Raw genomic sequence first — 17,998 nt, forward strand, 5'->3', positions numbered from 1 at the left:
CTGCAAAGTAATATGGGACCTTCACTCGATGACTGAGAAAGGGACCTTATGTTGATGAATGTGTGAGAGAGAGAGTGTGGACCTTGCATTGGTGTGATTCTGTCAACCAAAAACATGTTTTAATTTACTGGAGGGAAGGACAGAGCTGAATGCATGAGAGCTAGTTCAAGACTGCCTGAGTGACATCAAGTAGAAACTAAAATTGGAAACTTCAATTATACACTCTCAGCAACACAACAACAACTGAATGCATGAAAGCCAGTTCAAGACTCCCTGAGTGACATCACGTAGAAACTAAAATTGAAACTTTTAAAGATTATACGCTCAGCAACAGAAAAATTCATCGTTCCATGTATTTTTCATCCTTCCCCCCTTTGGATAAAGAATTATAGCACTCACAGAAGCAACAAAGGAATGGACATCTATTGTCGGGTACTGAGCTAATTTTTTCTAAATCAGAGGAGCTAAGGCACAGGAAAGATTATTTGGTTATTAGATATGCTGACATAGATCTGTTGCGCGCAACGAAAATTTTGGCAACACTTCGACAGCACAACAAGAGAGTCGGGTCTCAATAGGAATTCCTGTTTCACAAAGAAAACAAGAACCAAAAGCAAAATATCTCAACAAAGTGGGATATCAGCTCTTCTTCTCATCAGTTCTAGGACTGACATGTCGAGGGAATCTAAATAAGCTATTACAAATCCACAAACAGCGAGACAAACTAATTTTACGTGGTTCGACAAATAGCCTACGTCCACGGGGCAAGAAAGGGGGAAATCTACTATTAGAGGGAGAGAATACAACTAGGGTTTACAATCTCACAACCTAAACCCTCAAACAATCTCTCAGATCCCTCACAAAGGAGATGCCAAAAAAAACTCTCTCAAAAGCACAAAAGGACTGCACACAATCACCTCTGTCGAAAAAAATCCTTGCACGCAGCCGCTTTTTCCTTTCTTTTTGCACTTTTTCTCCCGCAGCCGCAAAATTCAACTCTGCCTAAAAATAACTCCCTGCACAAAGCCCTAGGCTATTTTTGGTGTGCATTTATAAGTACGAACAAAAAACTGATCTCGGGTGGGCCTTCGTTCACGTGTTCTCTTCACGCGGGTGCTGCTCCCGCTCGTGGTCCCCACCCGCGTTCACAATTCTCCACATAGGCGAAGTTTTTCTAAAACTGAACCGACACCAAAGCAACCAAATGTCCCACTTGTTGTGTCCAGTACGGCGTGAAACAATTCACGACAATGGACTCAATCCGCAACACGTCGGGAACCCGAACGAGAGTCCAAACAATCTCACCCCCATCAAAATCAACTAATACAAACCGGCTGTATCGTAAATACTGCCTACATATCCTATTGCTCAAGGAATCAAACCTCAAGTAGTTCATCCAAATGGCCGCCAACGGCCTCAACAATCACCAATGTGCAACAAGTTTTGACAATGATCAAACTTGTTGCTCGGAACCACCTTAGTGAGTATATTTGTCAGATTATCCTTCGTGTGGACCTTCACAATCTCTACATCGTCATCTTTAAGAATATCTCGAACGAAGTGATAACGAACGTCAATGTGCTTCGTCCTCGCATGAAAAACTTGATTCTTAACCAAATAGATAGCACTCATACTATCACAATGAATAGTGACGGACCGCTGTGATATACCAAGTTCCTCCAAAAATCTTCGAAACCAAATAGCCTCCTTCACAGCCTCTGTTATAACCATATACTCTACCTCCGTCGTAGACGAAACCACCGTAGACTGTAAGGTGCATCTCCAACACACCGGCACACGGATCAAAGTAAACACATACTCCGTCGTACACCGGTGCTTATCCAAATCCCCGACATAATCCGAATCAACATAACCAATGCATAGCTGTCCATTTGTAGTATCCCGCTCATAAACTAAACCAACATTGAGCGTACCTTAAATGTACCTCAAAATCCATCTCACGACGTCCCAATGACTCACTTCTGGATCGTGCATGTATCTTGATACCATGCTCACCGCATGTGATAAGTCCGACCTCGTACATACCATCGCATACATCAAGATCCTAACTGCGCTCGCATATGGAGTCTTCGAATCAACTCTCTATCTTCAGCTATCTTTGATGAAAGGTCAGCTGAAAGTTTCAAATGGGCTCTCAAAGGTACACTAACTGGTTTCGTATCCATGCTAACATGAAATCGCTATAGAACCTTCTTCAAATAAGCCATATGTGTCAAACAAATTCGGCCCTTCTTCTTGTCTCTGCCGATCTTCATCCCTAAAATACGTTTCGCCTCACTCAAACTCCTTTGAAAGTTGTGCATTCAACTCATCTATAGCATATCTGAAAATAGAGGCAACCAACATGTCATTAATATAGAGCAATAAATAGATGTACACACCTCTTTTCAACTTGAGAAAATATACACAAGGATCAAATTAGCTCCGAGTGTACGAATGACCAATCATAAAATCATCGAATCGCCTATACCACTGTCGAGGAGACTGCTTCAAACCGTATAGCGATTTCTTTAATCTACAAACCAATTTTTTTCCATGTAGCTCGAAATCCCAATGGCTGAGTCATATATATTTCTTCATCAAGATCACCATGAAGAAATATCGTCTTCACATCTAACTAATCTAACTTCAAACCATACTGTGCTATCAAAGCTAGCAAAATCCGAATCGAAGAATGTTTTACCATCGGAAAGAAAACCTCATTATAATCTATTCCTTCCTCCTGTGTATAACCCTTCGCAACCAACCTAGCCTTGAACCTCAATGGAGTGCCTTCAATGCCCTCCTTCTTCGTGTATACCCACTTGCAACCAATTACCTTTCGCCTCTTTGGAAGCTCAACAAGCCCCCACGTATCATTCTTGTGAAGAGACTTCATCTCCTCCTGCATAGCTACCTATTACGAATCAGCCTCCGAACTCTACTCAGCCTCTCTGAATGTAGTAGGCACCATCTCATCGACACTCTCCACCGGAAATGCATACACAACTGTGTCGGCACACCGTGCTGGTATTCGTATGTCTCTCCTCTGTCTCCGAACCACAATAGAATCCTGAACCTGAGCCGTCGGTCACTGATCCTACACAATTGTACTCGTATCCTCCTTGTCGTCGTCGTCGTCGTGCTCGCTTTAAGATAGAAGCCTCATCGAATGTGACGTCCCTACTCAGCATAATCTTTCTATCAACTAGATCACATAGCTTGTTTCTCTTGATATCACGTTTGAATCCTACAAATATGGCCTTCCTAGCTTGAGGTTCTAATTTATTTGTTCTCACATGATAAAATGCAGGACACTCGAATACCTTGAGCTGGTCATAATCTCGTGCTGACTCTCCCGACCACATCTCCATTGGGGTATTCCCCTTAATCGCAGATGAAGGCAACCTATTAATGAGGTGGCTTGCATATGTAAGTGCATCAGTCCAAAAAATCTTCTCCAAACTACTCTACGATAATAAACATCGGATTTTCTCTAGCAAAGACCGATTTAACCTCTGTCACTTCATTCTGCTATGGTGTATGACTAACCGTGAAGTGTCTCTCTACGCCCTCGTCTCGACATAGCTACTGAAAGGGGTCTGAAGTATATTCACCACCGTTGTCGGATCGCAACGTCTTGATCTTTCTCCCAGTTTGCAGTTTAAATCTCTTCTTCCACTCCACGAATATATCTAGGATTTTACTCTTCTTTGTCATGGTGTACACCCAACATCGCCTAGAAAAGTCATTAATGAACGTGACGAACCAATGTCGATCACCAAGTGATGCAGTTTTGGTGGGACCCCAAACGTCTGTGCGCACGTAGCCCAGGATGCCCATTGTCCTATGAATGGCCGTCCCGAACTTCATCTTCGTCTTCTTGCCAAGAACACAGTGCTCACAGAATTCCACTTTACCCCTCTTGACTCCCTTCAATAACCCCTGCTTGCACAAAGCCTGCAGTGACTTCTCTCCTGTGTGTCTTAACCTATAATACCAAAGCCTGATCATGTCCGCTCTGAAATAGCTGAAGCAACCTGGCCAATTTCAGTGCTCCCCTTCAGATAATACAAGTTTCGACTGCGGATTCCATTCATCACTATCAAAGATCCCTTAGTAACATTTGCTACAGCGTCTTTAAATGTCACTTTGAATCTCTTTACCTCCAAAGCTCCAACTGAGATAAGATTCTTCTTCAGCTGAGGAACGAATCTCACCTCTTTCAATTCAGACTACTCCATTGTGCATCCGAATCCGTACGGTACCTATCCCACAAATAACATAGAATTGATCATTTCCCATGATAATAATACCCTCATCGAGCTTCTCAAAAGATACAAACTAATCTCGTCTAGGGATCACATGATAGGTAGCGCCAGAATCAAATATCCAATCTGATGCATCCAAGTGGTTCACCTCCGGAGTAATCAATAGAGAAAAGCTCGAATCATTAAAATCATCGCCTTTCGTAACGTTCACCTCATTGGTCTTCGGACCCTTTTTCTTGCTATTCTCCTTCTCTTTAATATTTGAACAATCTCTTTTCCAATGTCTCTGCTCCTTGCAGAATGCACATTGATTTTTTCTAAGCTGGTAACAACCTCTTAACTTTGACCTTCCTCTATTATCACCTTTCGGATATAGGCTTCTACCTCTCGTCGATAAGGCCTCGCTTGAAGTACTAGCACGGGAAATCTCATTGTCCTTCCTCCTCAAATCATAATTCATCAATGCATTAGTAACTTTACTATAGTTGATAGAAGATCTTCCATTCAACAAAGTGAGCACAAATATATCATACTCCTCATCCGGTAAGGAACCCAATAAGATAATAGCCTTGTACTCATCCGATATCTTCTCATCAACATTCGTCAAGTCTGACAACTTCGTATAGTTGTTCACATGAGCCACAAGCGAAGTGCCTCTGGACATTTGAAATCTGAATAACCTACGCAGCAAGTGTAACCGGTTCTCAACACTTTACGTAAGGTACTTATTGTTGAGAATTTCCCACATCTTTATTACAGACGTCACCCAAATCACATCATACTTCAGTTCCTGTTTCAAACAGGACCTGATCACCCTACAAACGTTCCTATTTATCTTTTCTCATATCGTCTCTTCATATTTTGATAGTCTCTCGTGAACCATGATGATCTCCTCCAAGTTCTGAGCATTGAGTGCATCCTGTACGTTGCTCATCCACAAACCAAAGTTAATTTTACCGCCATACTTCACCACACTAATTTTGGTGTTCTGAAAACTAACTTGAACTGTACTCGCCATCGACTTACTGCTTTCACCTTATTCTCCCATTGCAAACTAACTCTAAGTTGTAGAAAAAAATCAAACTTTGATAGAAATTAAGAATTACCCAACTGAACCCTAGATCGGATTCCAAATAGATCTCCTGTCCACGTGAAGAAAGCGAAATCTGCAACGACAACTCCTAATGCTATCTCCACCGAAGCCTAAAACTCTAAGAACCAATCTTCACACAAGAATCTTCCTCCACCTAATTCAAAAACCCTAGATCTGAAATCTGTGCTCTGATACCACTTGTTGTGCGCAGTAAAAATTTCGGCAACACTTCGACAACACAACAAGAGAGTCAGGTCACAATAGAAATTCTTGTTTTACAAAGAAAATAAGAACCAAAAGCAAAATATCTTAACAAGGTGGGATATCAGCTCTTCCTCTTATCAGTTCTAGGACTGACCTGTCGAGAGAACCTAAATAAGCTATTACAAATCCACAAACAGCGAGACAAACTAATTTTACGTGGTTCCGCAAATAGCCTACGTCCATGGAGCAAGGAGGGGGGAAATCTACTATTAGAAGGAGAGGATACAACTAGGGTTTATAATCTCACAACCTAAACCCTCGAACAATCTCTTAGATCGCTTACAAAGGAGATGCCAAAAAAAACCCTCTCAAAAGCACAAAAGGACTGCACACAATCACCTCTGCCGAAAAAAAATTCCCTCAGCCGAAAAAATCCTTGCACGCAGCAGCTTTTTCCTTTCTTTTTGCATTTTTTCTCCCGTAGCCGCAAAATTTACTCTGCCTAAAAATAACTCCATGCACAAAGCCCTAGGCTATTTTTTCGGTGTGCATTTCTAAGCACGAACAAAAAAAATGATCTCGGGTGGGCCTTCGTGGGCCTTCGTTCACGTGTTCTCTTCACGCGGGTGCTGCTCCGCTTGTGGTCCCTACCCGCGTTCACAAGATCTGATATGCAAACCTGTAACTTCGGCAATTGAAGCTAGAAACCTCTAGCCAATGCTGAAAAGGATTCATTATGATCATGAACATATTGAGAATTTATTTAATTTATTGTCATTAAAAAGGATAAAGTATCTCCTGAAGCCAGGATAGGTTACTTTCAATGGAATAACCCAAAGCTCTAGTCCATTCATTAATAATGAAGCTATGACAAACTACATACATTGAAATGATTTTTTATAAGAAATGCACGCCCTCAACAGTAACATATGACTGAAATAGGACTGAGTAGCAGTATGATGCAATAGAATATACCTGGGGAGAAACTAATACAACTTGAAGGAGTTTGTCGCCTGGAACATCTTTCACAGCTCCAGCGATGCCATTGGAACAGTAATCTGCATCACCTCTTTCAACTGCCAAGAAGGAAACAAGAGAAGTGTTTGGTTCTAAAGAAAAATTATGTGAAAAGAGAGGCTTTAGAAACATGCAGAAAAAAATTAGTAAGCACATAACAGACTTTTTTCTCAAGCTGAAAATCCTTTAAACAGGAAAGCTTTGACATTCAAACAATTATAAATATTCGCATCATTACTTTTTCTCACATCAAAGACAATTGATATGAGCTACTTTAACGAATATTAACAATAAAGAATATTACATGAGTATCCAATTGACAGAAACATAAATAAAAAAATGCAACTAATATAAAGTTTGATAATAAAGTGAAATTTCACTTTTAGCATTCTACTTCACAAAACAGAATTTTTAAAAATACATTAATAAATAAACACTATTAAACCCTAAAACATGTCTATAGGTTCGAAATAGTGTTGTATGTGAATGCTACCTAACCAGAACATACTGGTTAATGGAAATAATATGTGAGATCCAGAACTATATACCTTCTTACGGCAGTTGCATACACACTTCACATAAAGCTAGAAGACTGTGTTGTGTATACACTTCATTAAAGCAAGAAGACTATAATAGTGACAGACAAATGACTAACCAATCCGAGTTCTATAAATTAGGAAACACATATGCAAGGTGTTACCGACTTAATTACCTTACCATAGTTCCCTCACGATTTCGTATGTTTTTCAAATCCTTTTTCGAAGCGAGACTCCTTTATCATTATGCCAGAATACGTCAGTTTAGTGAACTAACCTAACATGCAGCCTCCATCCTTTGTTTCAATGAGTTCATGCTATAATTAGAAGATACAGGAAAGGTTTGTTTCTTGGATTCAACTAGCAACCTAAATTCCTACCAAGTACCATAGTCTACTAGGTCATTGTATAGAAGTGTTTCTCTATAATTTATTTCTATCTTTATCGTTAATTTTCCATCAGTACCTCATGTCAATAGTAGCATCAACATGGGCAACTGCCAAAATCATGTTAATAAACATGACCAACTGTTTCCTACAACTATGAAATAATATTTCAAAAGAAATTCTTGAACCAAATCAGCAAGACTGTTCTGGACAAGGATTAATTAATCACAGGGCATAATTCATTCTCCTTTTGTCGTAAAGCTAAAAGCCTAAAGGTTTATCCATTTTAAACTTCAAATATATAGGTAATAAAAGATATGCTATGAAATATTTGTACAAAATAGAACAACCAAGAGAGAATATTTTAGCTGATACATAATGGCTCTAAAACCATGTTTAAACAATCATCTAAATGGCACCATCAGAAGCATATATACACCATTCCATCTATACTTGACAAGATATTCCTCTCTACAAACAGGGCTCATTCTCACGTCAGAATTTACCTCTTCCACATATTTTTGCTGAACTTTAGAAGGAACTGTCTAGAAGTCAATTTTTTTATGCAGAGAGCCAGGTGAAACTCCATAGAAAAGATAAAAGGCGTACATGATTAGATTGTTAATCAAAAGGAATTTCTAGACAAATTTCCAACTACGTAAATTTTAAAGTGTACCAAATTAAGTAATATTACTGACAACTGTTGTTCCCTCATAAGGTAAATTCTCGTCTTGACCTAGTAATCTTTTGATAGAGAAGCAGATCTCAAGTTAATAAATTTAGAGAGTTATATTTCACTACAAACTTACAATCACGGATCAGAGAAATATCTGGTGTTCATTAGTCAGTTTATGTATGTGCTACCACTGACCTCAGTTTTCCTTCTGCAACTGAATTCTTTCCAGACAGATCCCTATCTAGTGTAATAATCCTCCATCAGCACCTTTTGATATCTAAAACAGCGTACCCATTAAATTTCCATAGCCCTTTAATCATTAAAACTGCAAAACTAATATATGTCAACTTACTCAAGAAAAACGAGTCATTGCTTTCCTTAACATGAATATCACAGAAGGACTATCATAAGGCTCATCAGATCCTCTAAAGATTCAACAGTCATTCAGGGACCTGCTACAGCAGGATATCCATATCAACATATCCCCATGGAGGAAAATGAGAACTGAGTATTGGAAAAGCATGTGATCAACATGTGACTGGAACCTTCTTCCCTGTATTGGGAGTCGAAGAGAAAGGATCCACCATATACTCAAGAAAAAAGGTCAGAAATGTGAGCTCCGTCATATTACTTATACAAATAGATATGAACATTTATAATCTTAACTGCTAAGGAGATCTCACCATTTTCTTACTCCTAAGTCTTACGCCTGGACTCAAAGTAATTAAGTAAACCAATATAAAAGTAATTAAGTAAACCATTTATCTGAACAGTGTATATCAAACTTAGAAATACTCTTAAGTAATAGTTAACAATGACAGCTAGTAGATTATAGTCGAGGTTTCTGTAATTTGATATTTATCATCTTATGTTGGTCCAGAAGTACCTAATTCATATTTGAAGAACTGCTTCTTCTCTGATGGTCTGAACAACCATTAATCGTAACGAACATAGAATAAAATCCTGTTCGTTGCATGGCTGGCTTATATCAAATTATATTTCCATAACATCTCAAGGAATAGAAAATGAGATTGTACTAAGTACCATAATCTGTTCTTTATCTTCAATAGAGGAACAAGTATATCTTCTAAACCGAAGAGGAAACTAAATAACTCCTAACATCTAATATACAGACAAGAACATTAAGATTGCTGGCGGCAATATGCAAAAAAGGTGGGAAAGGAAATGAGTGCATCCACAGGCAGTTAGAAACAGTTCCAGTTGTAACCAACGTGGAGTAGAGTCAATTGAGACAGTTTGGACATTTATAATGGAAAGCATAAGTGTGCCAGTCATGGGGAGTGATGGGATTGTAGTTCATCGAGTATGAAGGTCTATGTATAGAGTTACACCAGTATGAGACAGTGTTAACTTGTGCCTCGATTTTACCTCTAGGAAGTCACTTCCATTTGTGGTTCCTAGTTGAACAAAGATTCTCGTGATTCCTTGTTGAAAAAGAATTTAGATTTGCAATTTAAGTCTCAACAAGGATTCTATTTGTGATATCTAGGAGCTGTGTGTTGACTGCAACTGTGGTGGTTGCAACTCCATTGCATGCAACTGGGTCATTGTCTGCCCAGTTTTCAAGTGTTTGGTTTGTTGCAACTGCATAGTTGTGGTTGTAACTAGAATTGCAAAATCGGTCTAGTTGCAACATTGGAGTTACAGTCAAAAAGAGATGCAACTAGGAATTGCAACGCAAAATAACTATTGGATCTATCCTTCAAGTTGCAACTGGAGTTGCAACTTATTCAACTCAACTCAATAAAACTCTGACACTTCTCTTTCCCCTCATCCATTCTTCTCATTTAGTCCATTTCGGCATTTCCTTCACAGAGCTTCTGGGATCACAAAAATTTAAAAAAATGAAAACTGTAGCAATGCCCCTTGATCATCCTCTCGAATCCTTCTCAACTCATTTTGTGACAGAGCATCAATATCACATCCTCCATGGAGTTTTTCTTTCTCTCAACCTACCCATTACTCCTCTTGCGCTTTTCGACTGAGGAGACTTCTTTTCGAGGATATTCTCCCTCTTGGTTAGAGAATCACAAGGATGATTTGATATTTCGCTGGACCTGAAGAAATTTCACATAAATTTGGGGGTTCCTCTGGGGCTTTGACATCAATTCTTAGAATTACAAAGATCAATTCTTTAATTGAGGTTTGATTTCCAACTTCATCATCGTTGTTATTTTGATTGTGATAATTTCACTAATTTGAATACTTTGTTGCATGTTGTTTTTATTCGAGTTTTTTATTTGGGGATAGTCAAAATTACGTAAGATTTTTTTGTACGCATACCATGCTCTCCCTTGTTATTTCCCACTATATATCATACGCCCTTTAAAGTACGAGTTCGGGATATTACTCCTCACTATTTTGAATATTCATTTAAATGTTAATCTATACTAATCACAAATATATCCTATCCTAATACCATGTAAACTATCTACAGCTCAACAATTTAAAAAAATAAGATTAATCAAATACATGAAACAGTTCTACAATATTAATTTGTTGAAGGTAAAGAACTAACATGCCATAATCATATCATATCATATCATACTCACTTTAAACGTACGAGTTCGGAAAAAAAAATTCATGATCAACATCGTCCTTCACTATTGTGAATGTTTTATTTAAATCTTAATTTATCCTAATCATAATTATACCATATCCTTCTCCCACGTGAACTATCTCCAGATTAACAATTAAAAAAAGATTAATACATGAAACAATTCCATGATATTAGTTGTTTAGGTAAAGAATTAACATGCTATAATATATAAAGTATTACAAAAAACCCAAAAATTTTCAAAAAATGCACAAAATATCCTTAAAGTTTAAAATTACAAAAAACATCCTAACATTTTAAAACTTAAAACAACAAACATGAAATTTGCAAATTAGATGTGTTATTGCTGATATGATAAGAAAAACCAAATTCCTATATTTGATGTCGATTCATCCACACTTCCATTCCTTGCAGAGGAAAGCTAACTGCTTGCTGGCTGGGAGCTGTATGAGCGGTAACGTCCACGTACGGCTCCGTGAGAAGGTGGACAGAACTGGCCTTGTTGTATCTCACTCCCGTCTTCAATGGGGTCTGCTCTTTTTTTTTGGGGAGAGTATGCTAATATGATCTTAATGAGGTGCGATGCTTTGCATCTGACATTCGTTGGGCTTCCCTCTGCGAGAGCCAGCGTCCCGACGTTTTTGTGCAATAAACCCCTCCGACCGAAGACTAGTGATAGGTGGTCCCGCGGAGCTTTCGGAGAAGGGTAGCCTAGTGTGTAAGCACAGCAATGAACCGCGGCGAACCCTCAGACGACCCATCTAAGATTAGGGGGAGATCCTCAGTAGTGGTGACCCTTTGACTCTTCCACGGACTTATACATGTACCGAATGCAGCCTCCGAAGAATTTCAATAAAATTAACACTCTCAATGTTTCAAAAATTGTAGAAACACCCTCAAAAGTTTAAATAACAAAAAAGCACCCTGAAATTCTTTCAAAACTTGCAAATAACAAAGATGAATTCAACGAATTACAATCGATCACCCAAAACTTTAAAATTTGCAAAAAGATAACCTCAATGTTATAAAAATTATAAAAAACTCCTTTAAAAGTTAAAAATAACAAAAAATACTAAAATTTTAAAACTTATAACCAGTACATATCAAATTTGAAAATTATCAGTAGACCGCTAAAAATAAATTTTAAAACAAACAATCTAAAGTTTTAATTTATTATCAACATGAAAATTTAAATTGGGCGTAGCTCATTTCAATAAAAATCAAATAAAATAAATAAATAATCATAATGCTAAAGTTTAGAGACATAAGTGAGCAAAAATCATCAAAGTGAAACCGATAATTAAATTTTAGGAAGAAAATAAATAAAAAATACTTAATCATAGTATTCAACCATGAGCATTGCACATGCTTAAAGCCTAGTTGCACTAAAAATTACAACTTGCTATCACTAAAAATTCCAACATAAATGAACATTATCATTATAGAATTGGTTTTCACTGGTTGTCAGAGTACGACTAGCAATTACGCTCATATTAGTTCAATATTTTTGGTTACTACTTTTTCCTTTGTTTGTTGCATTTCTCATTTCTCACTCTCTTTAGATTTTAACATTTTTTATTCACAAAGATTGGGATGAAGGAAAGGAATTTATCTTTGGAACTTGATCCCGAAGATGAGGAAATTGCAGTATACATAATTATATAATGTGCATGCTATATTTGTTATAGATGGGAGCTGGTGACAAATATTAGATGGGGCAATTCCCAAAACATTTAGAGACGCCAATAGAATTGTTTATTTGTGCTAAATTATTGAGGACACAAATGTAAATTGCATTAATACACTTAGACTAAGTAAGTTTCATTTCATAAATCTATGTAACATATTGAGCTCAAGGGGATTACTTAGAGACAACATTCATGTAACTATAGAGGAATAAGCTGCCATGTCCTTGCATACCATAATACACAATGTTCATGATAAGGGTGATAGATCACACTTTCTAAAATTTGGTGAAATAGTTAGTAGATATTTAAGGAAATTCTACATGCAATTAGTGAATTGCACGATGAATACATCAAGGGACCAAACAGTACAACACATCCAAAAGTCTCTTCAAGTTATACGTTTTGGCTTTATTTTAATGTATACCTAGATTTTTTCACAAATTTATAATTTTATTCAATATTGAATGGTACTACTCAAACTAAGATGTGTTAATAGGATTTTGTAGGTGCTTTAGATGGAACACATGTGTAAGCTCAAGTACCATCTAACATGGTAGGATCCTTTCGTAGTAGAAAGCCATATCCTACTCAAAACGTTCTTGGTGCCATTGATTTTGATGTGAAGTTTACTTGTGTGCTTGATGGATTGGAAGGCTCAACACAAGATGCACTAGTTCTCAGATATGCTATTGAAAGACCAAATAGGTTGAAATTACCCAAGGTGATATAAAATATGTGATATTAGTTTTAACTTTAATAACACTTTAAGTAGCGTTACCTTTATATTTAATTATAAGAAACTAGTGTTGAAAAATACGCTTTATCTAGCTGATTCGCCTGAGTATGCCTACCCAATAAGAAAATGTGTTGGGTAGTTGAAACCCGCTTGATGCAGTCTAACTACATAATCGAGTGGTTTAAAAGTATGCACTGACATTAAGAACTTATGCGGGTGCATAATATACCGATCTAACTTGCACTTAATTACCTCTAAGTCTTTGATCGTTGTGCCTATCTCAAAAGTCCCCAAAAATTTATAGTATTCAATACAATAAACTTAGTCACCCCCATGCAGCCTCCTCATCGCTGCCGCTAATTGCCGCCACTCATTGCCTCTGACTACTGAGCATAGATGTCGACCGTCGCTATCTCCTACTGTTGTTTCCACCACTGATCGCTACGAAGATGATGAGGAAGACTAAATGCAGAGTTCTATCAGTCTTTAAAGTGATATGACTTATTGGAGTATTTTTAGTTTATGAACTATTGGTAGTTTTACCTTTAAGTCTATACTGACTTTGATATCAACAGCTTGGGGTATTATTGTCGGTCTTTTGCCTGATAGTTTTATATTTTTCAAAAATTATTATATTTTCATAAATGATAATTAATACGTATTAAAATTTCAAAAACGCATAATTCTCATAATTTGATTACTCGCTACCCAATATCAAACCAAACGAATAACAAAACCATGTTTTAGAATCTTAGAAAAATACTATCTTGTTGATGGTGGTTGTTCAACAAGGGAGGGGTTCTTTGCACCATATCGTGGAGTTTGGTACCATCATAGAGTTATTGATCATGCACCCGCGAAGCATAAGTTGTTCAGTCATAGACATTCATTGCTGCCCACCTCCGTAAAGAAAACCTTTAGTTTCTTGAAAGGATGAAAGGTCGTTTCAAAATTCTATCATCAAGACCATTTTTTTCCTTTCCGAACTCAAGTGTACCTTGTAGTTTGTTGTTGTACTTTACATAATTTTGGTATCTCATGGCGAAAATGAATTAATTCTATTGGAGGAGGAATGGGTTTCTCAAAACCTTTCCCAAGCTGGACGATCACGAAGAGAGCAAGGGGATGAGCCCAAAGAAAGGTTGCAATATGAGAGTTAATAGCTCATAAAATGTGGACTCGTAGTAGTGGAAACAATACGTACTTTTTTATTTATAAGGTTTGTACATAATTTGAAGCTTAATTTATGTAATGTTTCATATAAGTCATAATCTTCTATATGTTGGAAATAGATGACGTTGAAACAGCTGAACAAGTTGGTGAATCAAGCTGTCGAAAGAGGAAGCAAGTTGTTCCAAAAGGGTTGCTAACATTCAATGAAAACTTCAATAGTTAAAATCATTAATTTTGTTTTTGACGGAGCAAGCATCTGGAGGCTGTAAATTTGATAAAGGATTTAAAGCTCCTGTTTATATTGATGCAGCAAAACACATTAACGAAGAATCTGGCATCACTCTTACTGATACTAATGCCTACAATTACTGGAGGATGCTAAAAACAAAGTGGGTAAGAATCCAAAGGCTAAAGGAAATGAGCAGTGTTTGATGGGATGAAGACAACAAAATTATGGTAATAAGTGAAGAGGAATACCATCTATTATCGAGATGAGTGATTAACATATGTAATAGATTATTAATATCGTAAATACATTTTAACACATTTCTATTGAATTTTCGTAGGCCAATCCAAAAGATGAACCATTCATTAACAAATTCATCCAGTTCAACGAAGAAATTGTATGATATGCGGAAATGATCATGTAACAAGAAAGTACACAAAGGAACAAGATTACAGAAAACGCTAGGCAGGCTAAACATTGGACTTGACACTTAGAGCCTAGGCAGGGCTTATGCATTTTCCTATTATTTGTACTTTTTTATTTAACAATCAATATTATCAAAGGCGCTAGGCACATCTAGGCGCCAAACTGGAGCTTATCGCCTAGGCACTAGGCCTAGGAGGATTTATTTTTTGTTTAAGTGGTGTTGGAGGAGATTTTACTTTATGTTGAAGGAGGTTGAGGAGGTTTATAGTCGGTGGAGGGAGTCCAAAGAGTTCACAGGAGGTTGGAGGACGTGGAGACAGCAACATAGGAAATAATGACCAAGACTTAAATGGTTAGTCTGCGTAAATGGGGTCTCCGCTCCCCTAGGCACTCCCAATATCAACGCGGGCACCCTAGACACCTCCTAAGCCTAAACGAGAGCCTAAGTAGGCTAAGTAGGAACTTTTTAAGCCATTGCAAAGGACAATCACCAAACACTTGATTAGATGACATTGAGGAAGTAATGGAAGATATTGCAAGTGATGAAGGTAATGATATGATGGAGAGATAGATGTGGCACAACAATGTTCAACTCGTGCCCTTACCATGTCTACACAGAGACCTAGAATGAAAAAACAAAAGTTTCAATGTTAAGAAAACAAAAGATTCTCAAATGAAGTGATGTCGGAGATGGCAAAGGAGATTCGTGGAGCTACAGAGGTGATGAGGATGGAGCATTAGGCTGAAGATGATAACGCAACCCAGGTAATCAAAAAGTTGGGAAAGCTAAAAGGTTTTAGCTAATATGATCTCGATAAAGCGTGTCACTTTCTAATGAAACATTTTTCTCTTATATATGAGTTTCTTAACATATCCATAGTACAAAAGATAACTTGGATGAGTAATTTTCTAAGCAACTAGTGTGCCAAAGCACGACCTCTATTTTTTTCCCGCTACAGCTGTATTAGTTTTTGTTAGTGCTACGGTAACATTTTTTTAAATGCTACAGTACCCCGCTCAGCTGCAGTAATAATACTATAGTGTTCGCTGAGCTACAATAATACTTTACTGTAACATGAATAGTGAAGTTTTGATCCTCCTATTATTATAGAGGAATAGATATGGGTAAGTAAACTCCAACACTTATTTTGGAATTGGCTTCTCTCCACTTCTTCACTGAAAAGTAGCGGAGAGGCCGTTGCTTTTCTTGTAGTTGTTGATTGATTAATGGAAGGTTGTGATTTATCTTCTTTAGCACAAAATATGAACGAATGCAATTCACAGGGATATGATAATTATCATTTTTGGAATGGATTACAACTATCCACCATCATCCATTAAATAATCAACGGTTTGTATTAAAAATAGTGATCTCCTTGCTACCTTCTGGAAGAAGAGAGGATTCAAATTTACGTTTTATAATGTAGGGCTAAGAACTTTCAGAACTCTACAAACATGATATTCGTAATAATTAAACTATTCGAACCATGTGATGTAATAGTTAAGTATTGTTTATGTTTGTGTTAATTAGTTTTCAATGTTTTTATCCTTATGCACGTTGATGATATAAAATTCTCTAATTTTGTTCACATGTTGGTTTTAATCTGAGCCAAAAACTTCATTTTTTTTTTTTTTGCTTATGTAGAAATATGATAGAGTTGAAAGGCTAATTAAGGAGATCAAAGACGAGAGCATGGCTAAGCACCATGAATGGACAATTCAGAGTGAGTTCTTTACCATTAGTTATAAGCTAAATTGCACTTAAATACCATGAAGTTTCCCCGCTTCATCATGTATATACCACAAGTTGTATTTTGTAGCAAAAAATACCATAAGCTGTTAAAAAATATTAGTACCGTTGATCATGCAAACGTAAAACTTTCAACTTAATGTTCCCATTCAATTCTAATATACTAATTTTATAACTTTCTAACTATTAATATTTGTTAAATTTATCACTAGACATATCCTAACTCTATTTTAAAGTAGAATTAAGATAAGCTTGCAAAAGATTTTCGATTGATTTAATAGCAAATTTAATAAATATTAATAGTTAAAAAACTCTAAAATTAGTATGCAAGTATCATAGAAAAACAGGTGAAAATTTTCATGTTTGCGTGATCGATGGTACAAACATGCCATTTTTTAATAACTTATGGTATTTTTTTAGCGAAAAATACAACTTGTAGTATATATGTGACAGAGTGGGAAAACTGTGTTAAGTGCAATTTAGCCTTAGTTATATATGATGTTAGTAAATATTTAACTTTTTCTATAGTTTAGGGTGAGTTTTTGCTATGAAGGATAGCCCCGGTATACCTATCAATACATGGATGTTAATTTTAAGGAAGACGGTGCTGGGCAACATGTGTTTTACTGTACTTCGGCGTGAGAACTTAGATTTCAAAAGTTACCTAGTCATTCATCTTAATTTCCTCTTAGATGCATCTTTATGCGTTTGGTACTGGCCAAAGAACATGCAAAAGATATGGAGCCCAATTGCAAGTTATGGAGTTTGATCATATTATTATCCATGAATTGACAATCATCGATGATCTATCTAGGACTTCTATTCGTTATTATTGGGTTACTGGGAAGAATTGCAGACAATGAAGGAATCTGTTCCTGATACGCTTTTTGAATACCATTGCGTTTCAGAAACAGCGTGATCGTCATCAATTATATCACTTTGTCGTGCACCTTTGTTCCAAGTTCGAAAGCTTGCGTGGACATATTCTTCACTGAATTCCTCTCCCCAATCTCCATGTGCCGGTTGTTGAGTTCATTTATAAAGAGACATGTCTTCAGATGCTCTCCCTTCTAGAGTAGTAACAACTCAACCCTCACCATCATCACACTTTGTTTTGGCTACTCGGCATTTTTCTTCCTATCAGAATGCGAGCAACAAATCTGATTCCTCACGACAGCTCTATTGTCGTTATTGCAAAAAGCCAGTTCACCTTATTGATAAATGTTGAAAGAGACTAC

General features: G+C 37.0%; 2 protein-coding genes across 2 annotated transcripts in view; both read right to left on the reverse strand.

The window, feature by feature from the left end:
- Positions 1-17,998, reverse strand: part of LOC109843156 (putative tRNA (cytidine(34)-2'-O)-methyltransferase) — a 29,598-nt gene that overhangs the window by 6,493 nt on the left and 5,107 nt on the right. Inside the window, exon 2 of the mRNA XM_020412088.1 lies at positions 6,544-6,644. Coding sequence (XP_020267677.1) covers positions 6,544-6,644 — 101 coding nt within the window. The remainder of the gene's footprint in view (positions 1-6,543; positions 6,645-17,998) is intronic.
- Positions 11,052-11,625, reverse strand: LOC109843157. The gene is given in 4 exon segments (XM_020412089.1): positions 11,052-11,188; positions 11,190-11,244; positions 11,247-11,396; positions 11,399-11,625. Coding segments are annotated over 4 exon segments (384 nt in total). The 5' UTR covers positions 11,523-11,625; the 3' UTR covers positions 11,052-11,133.

This window comes from Asparagus officinalis, chromosome 5, assembly GCF_001876935.1.
Source record: "Asparagus officinalis chromosome 5, Aspof.V1, whole genome shotgun sequence".
Classification (NCBI taxonomy): Eukaryota; Viridiplantae; Streptophyta; class Magnoliopsida; order Asparagales; family Asparagaceae; genus Asparagus; species Asparagus officinalis.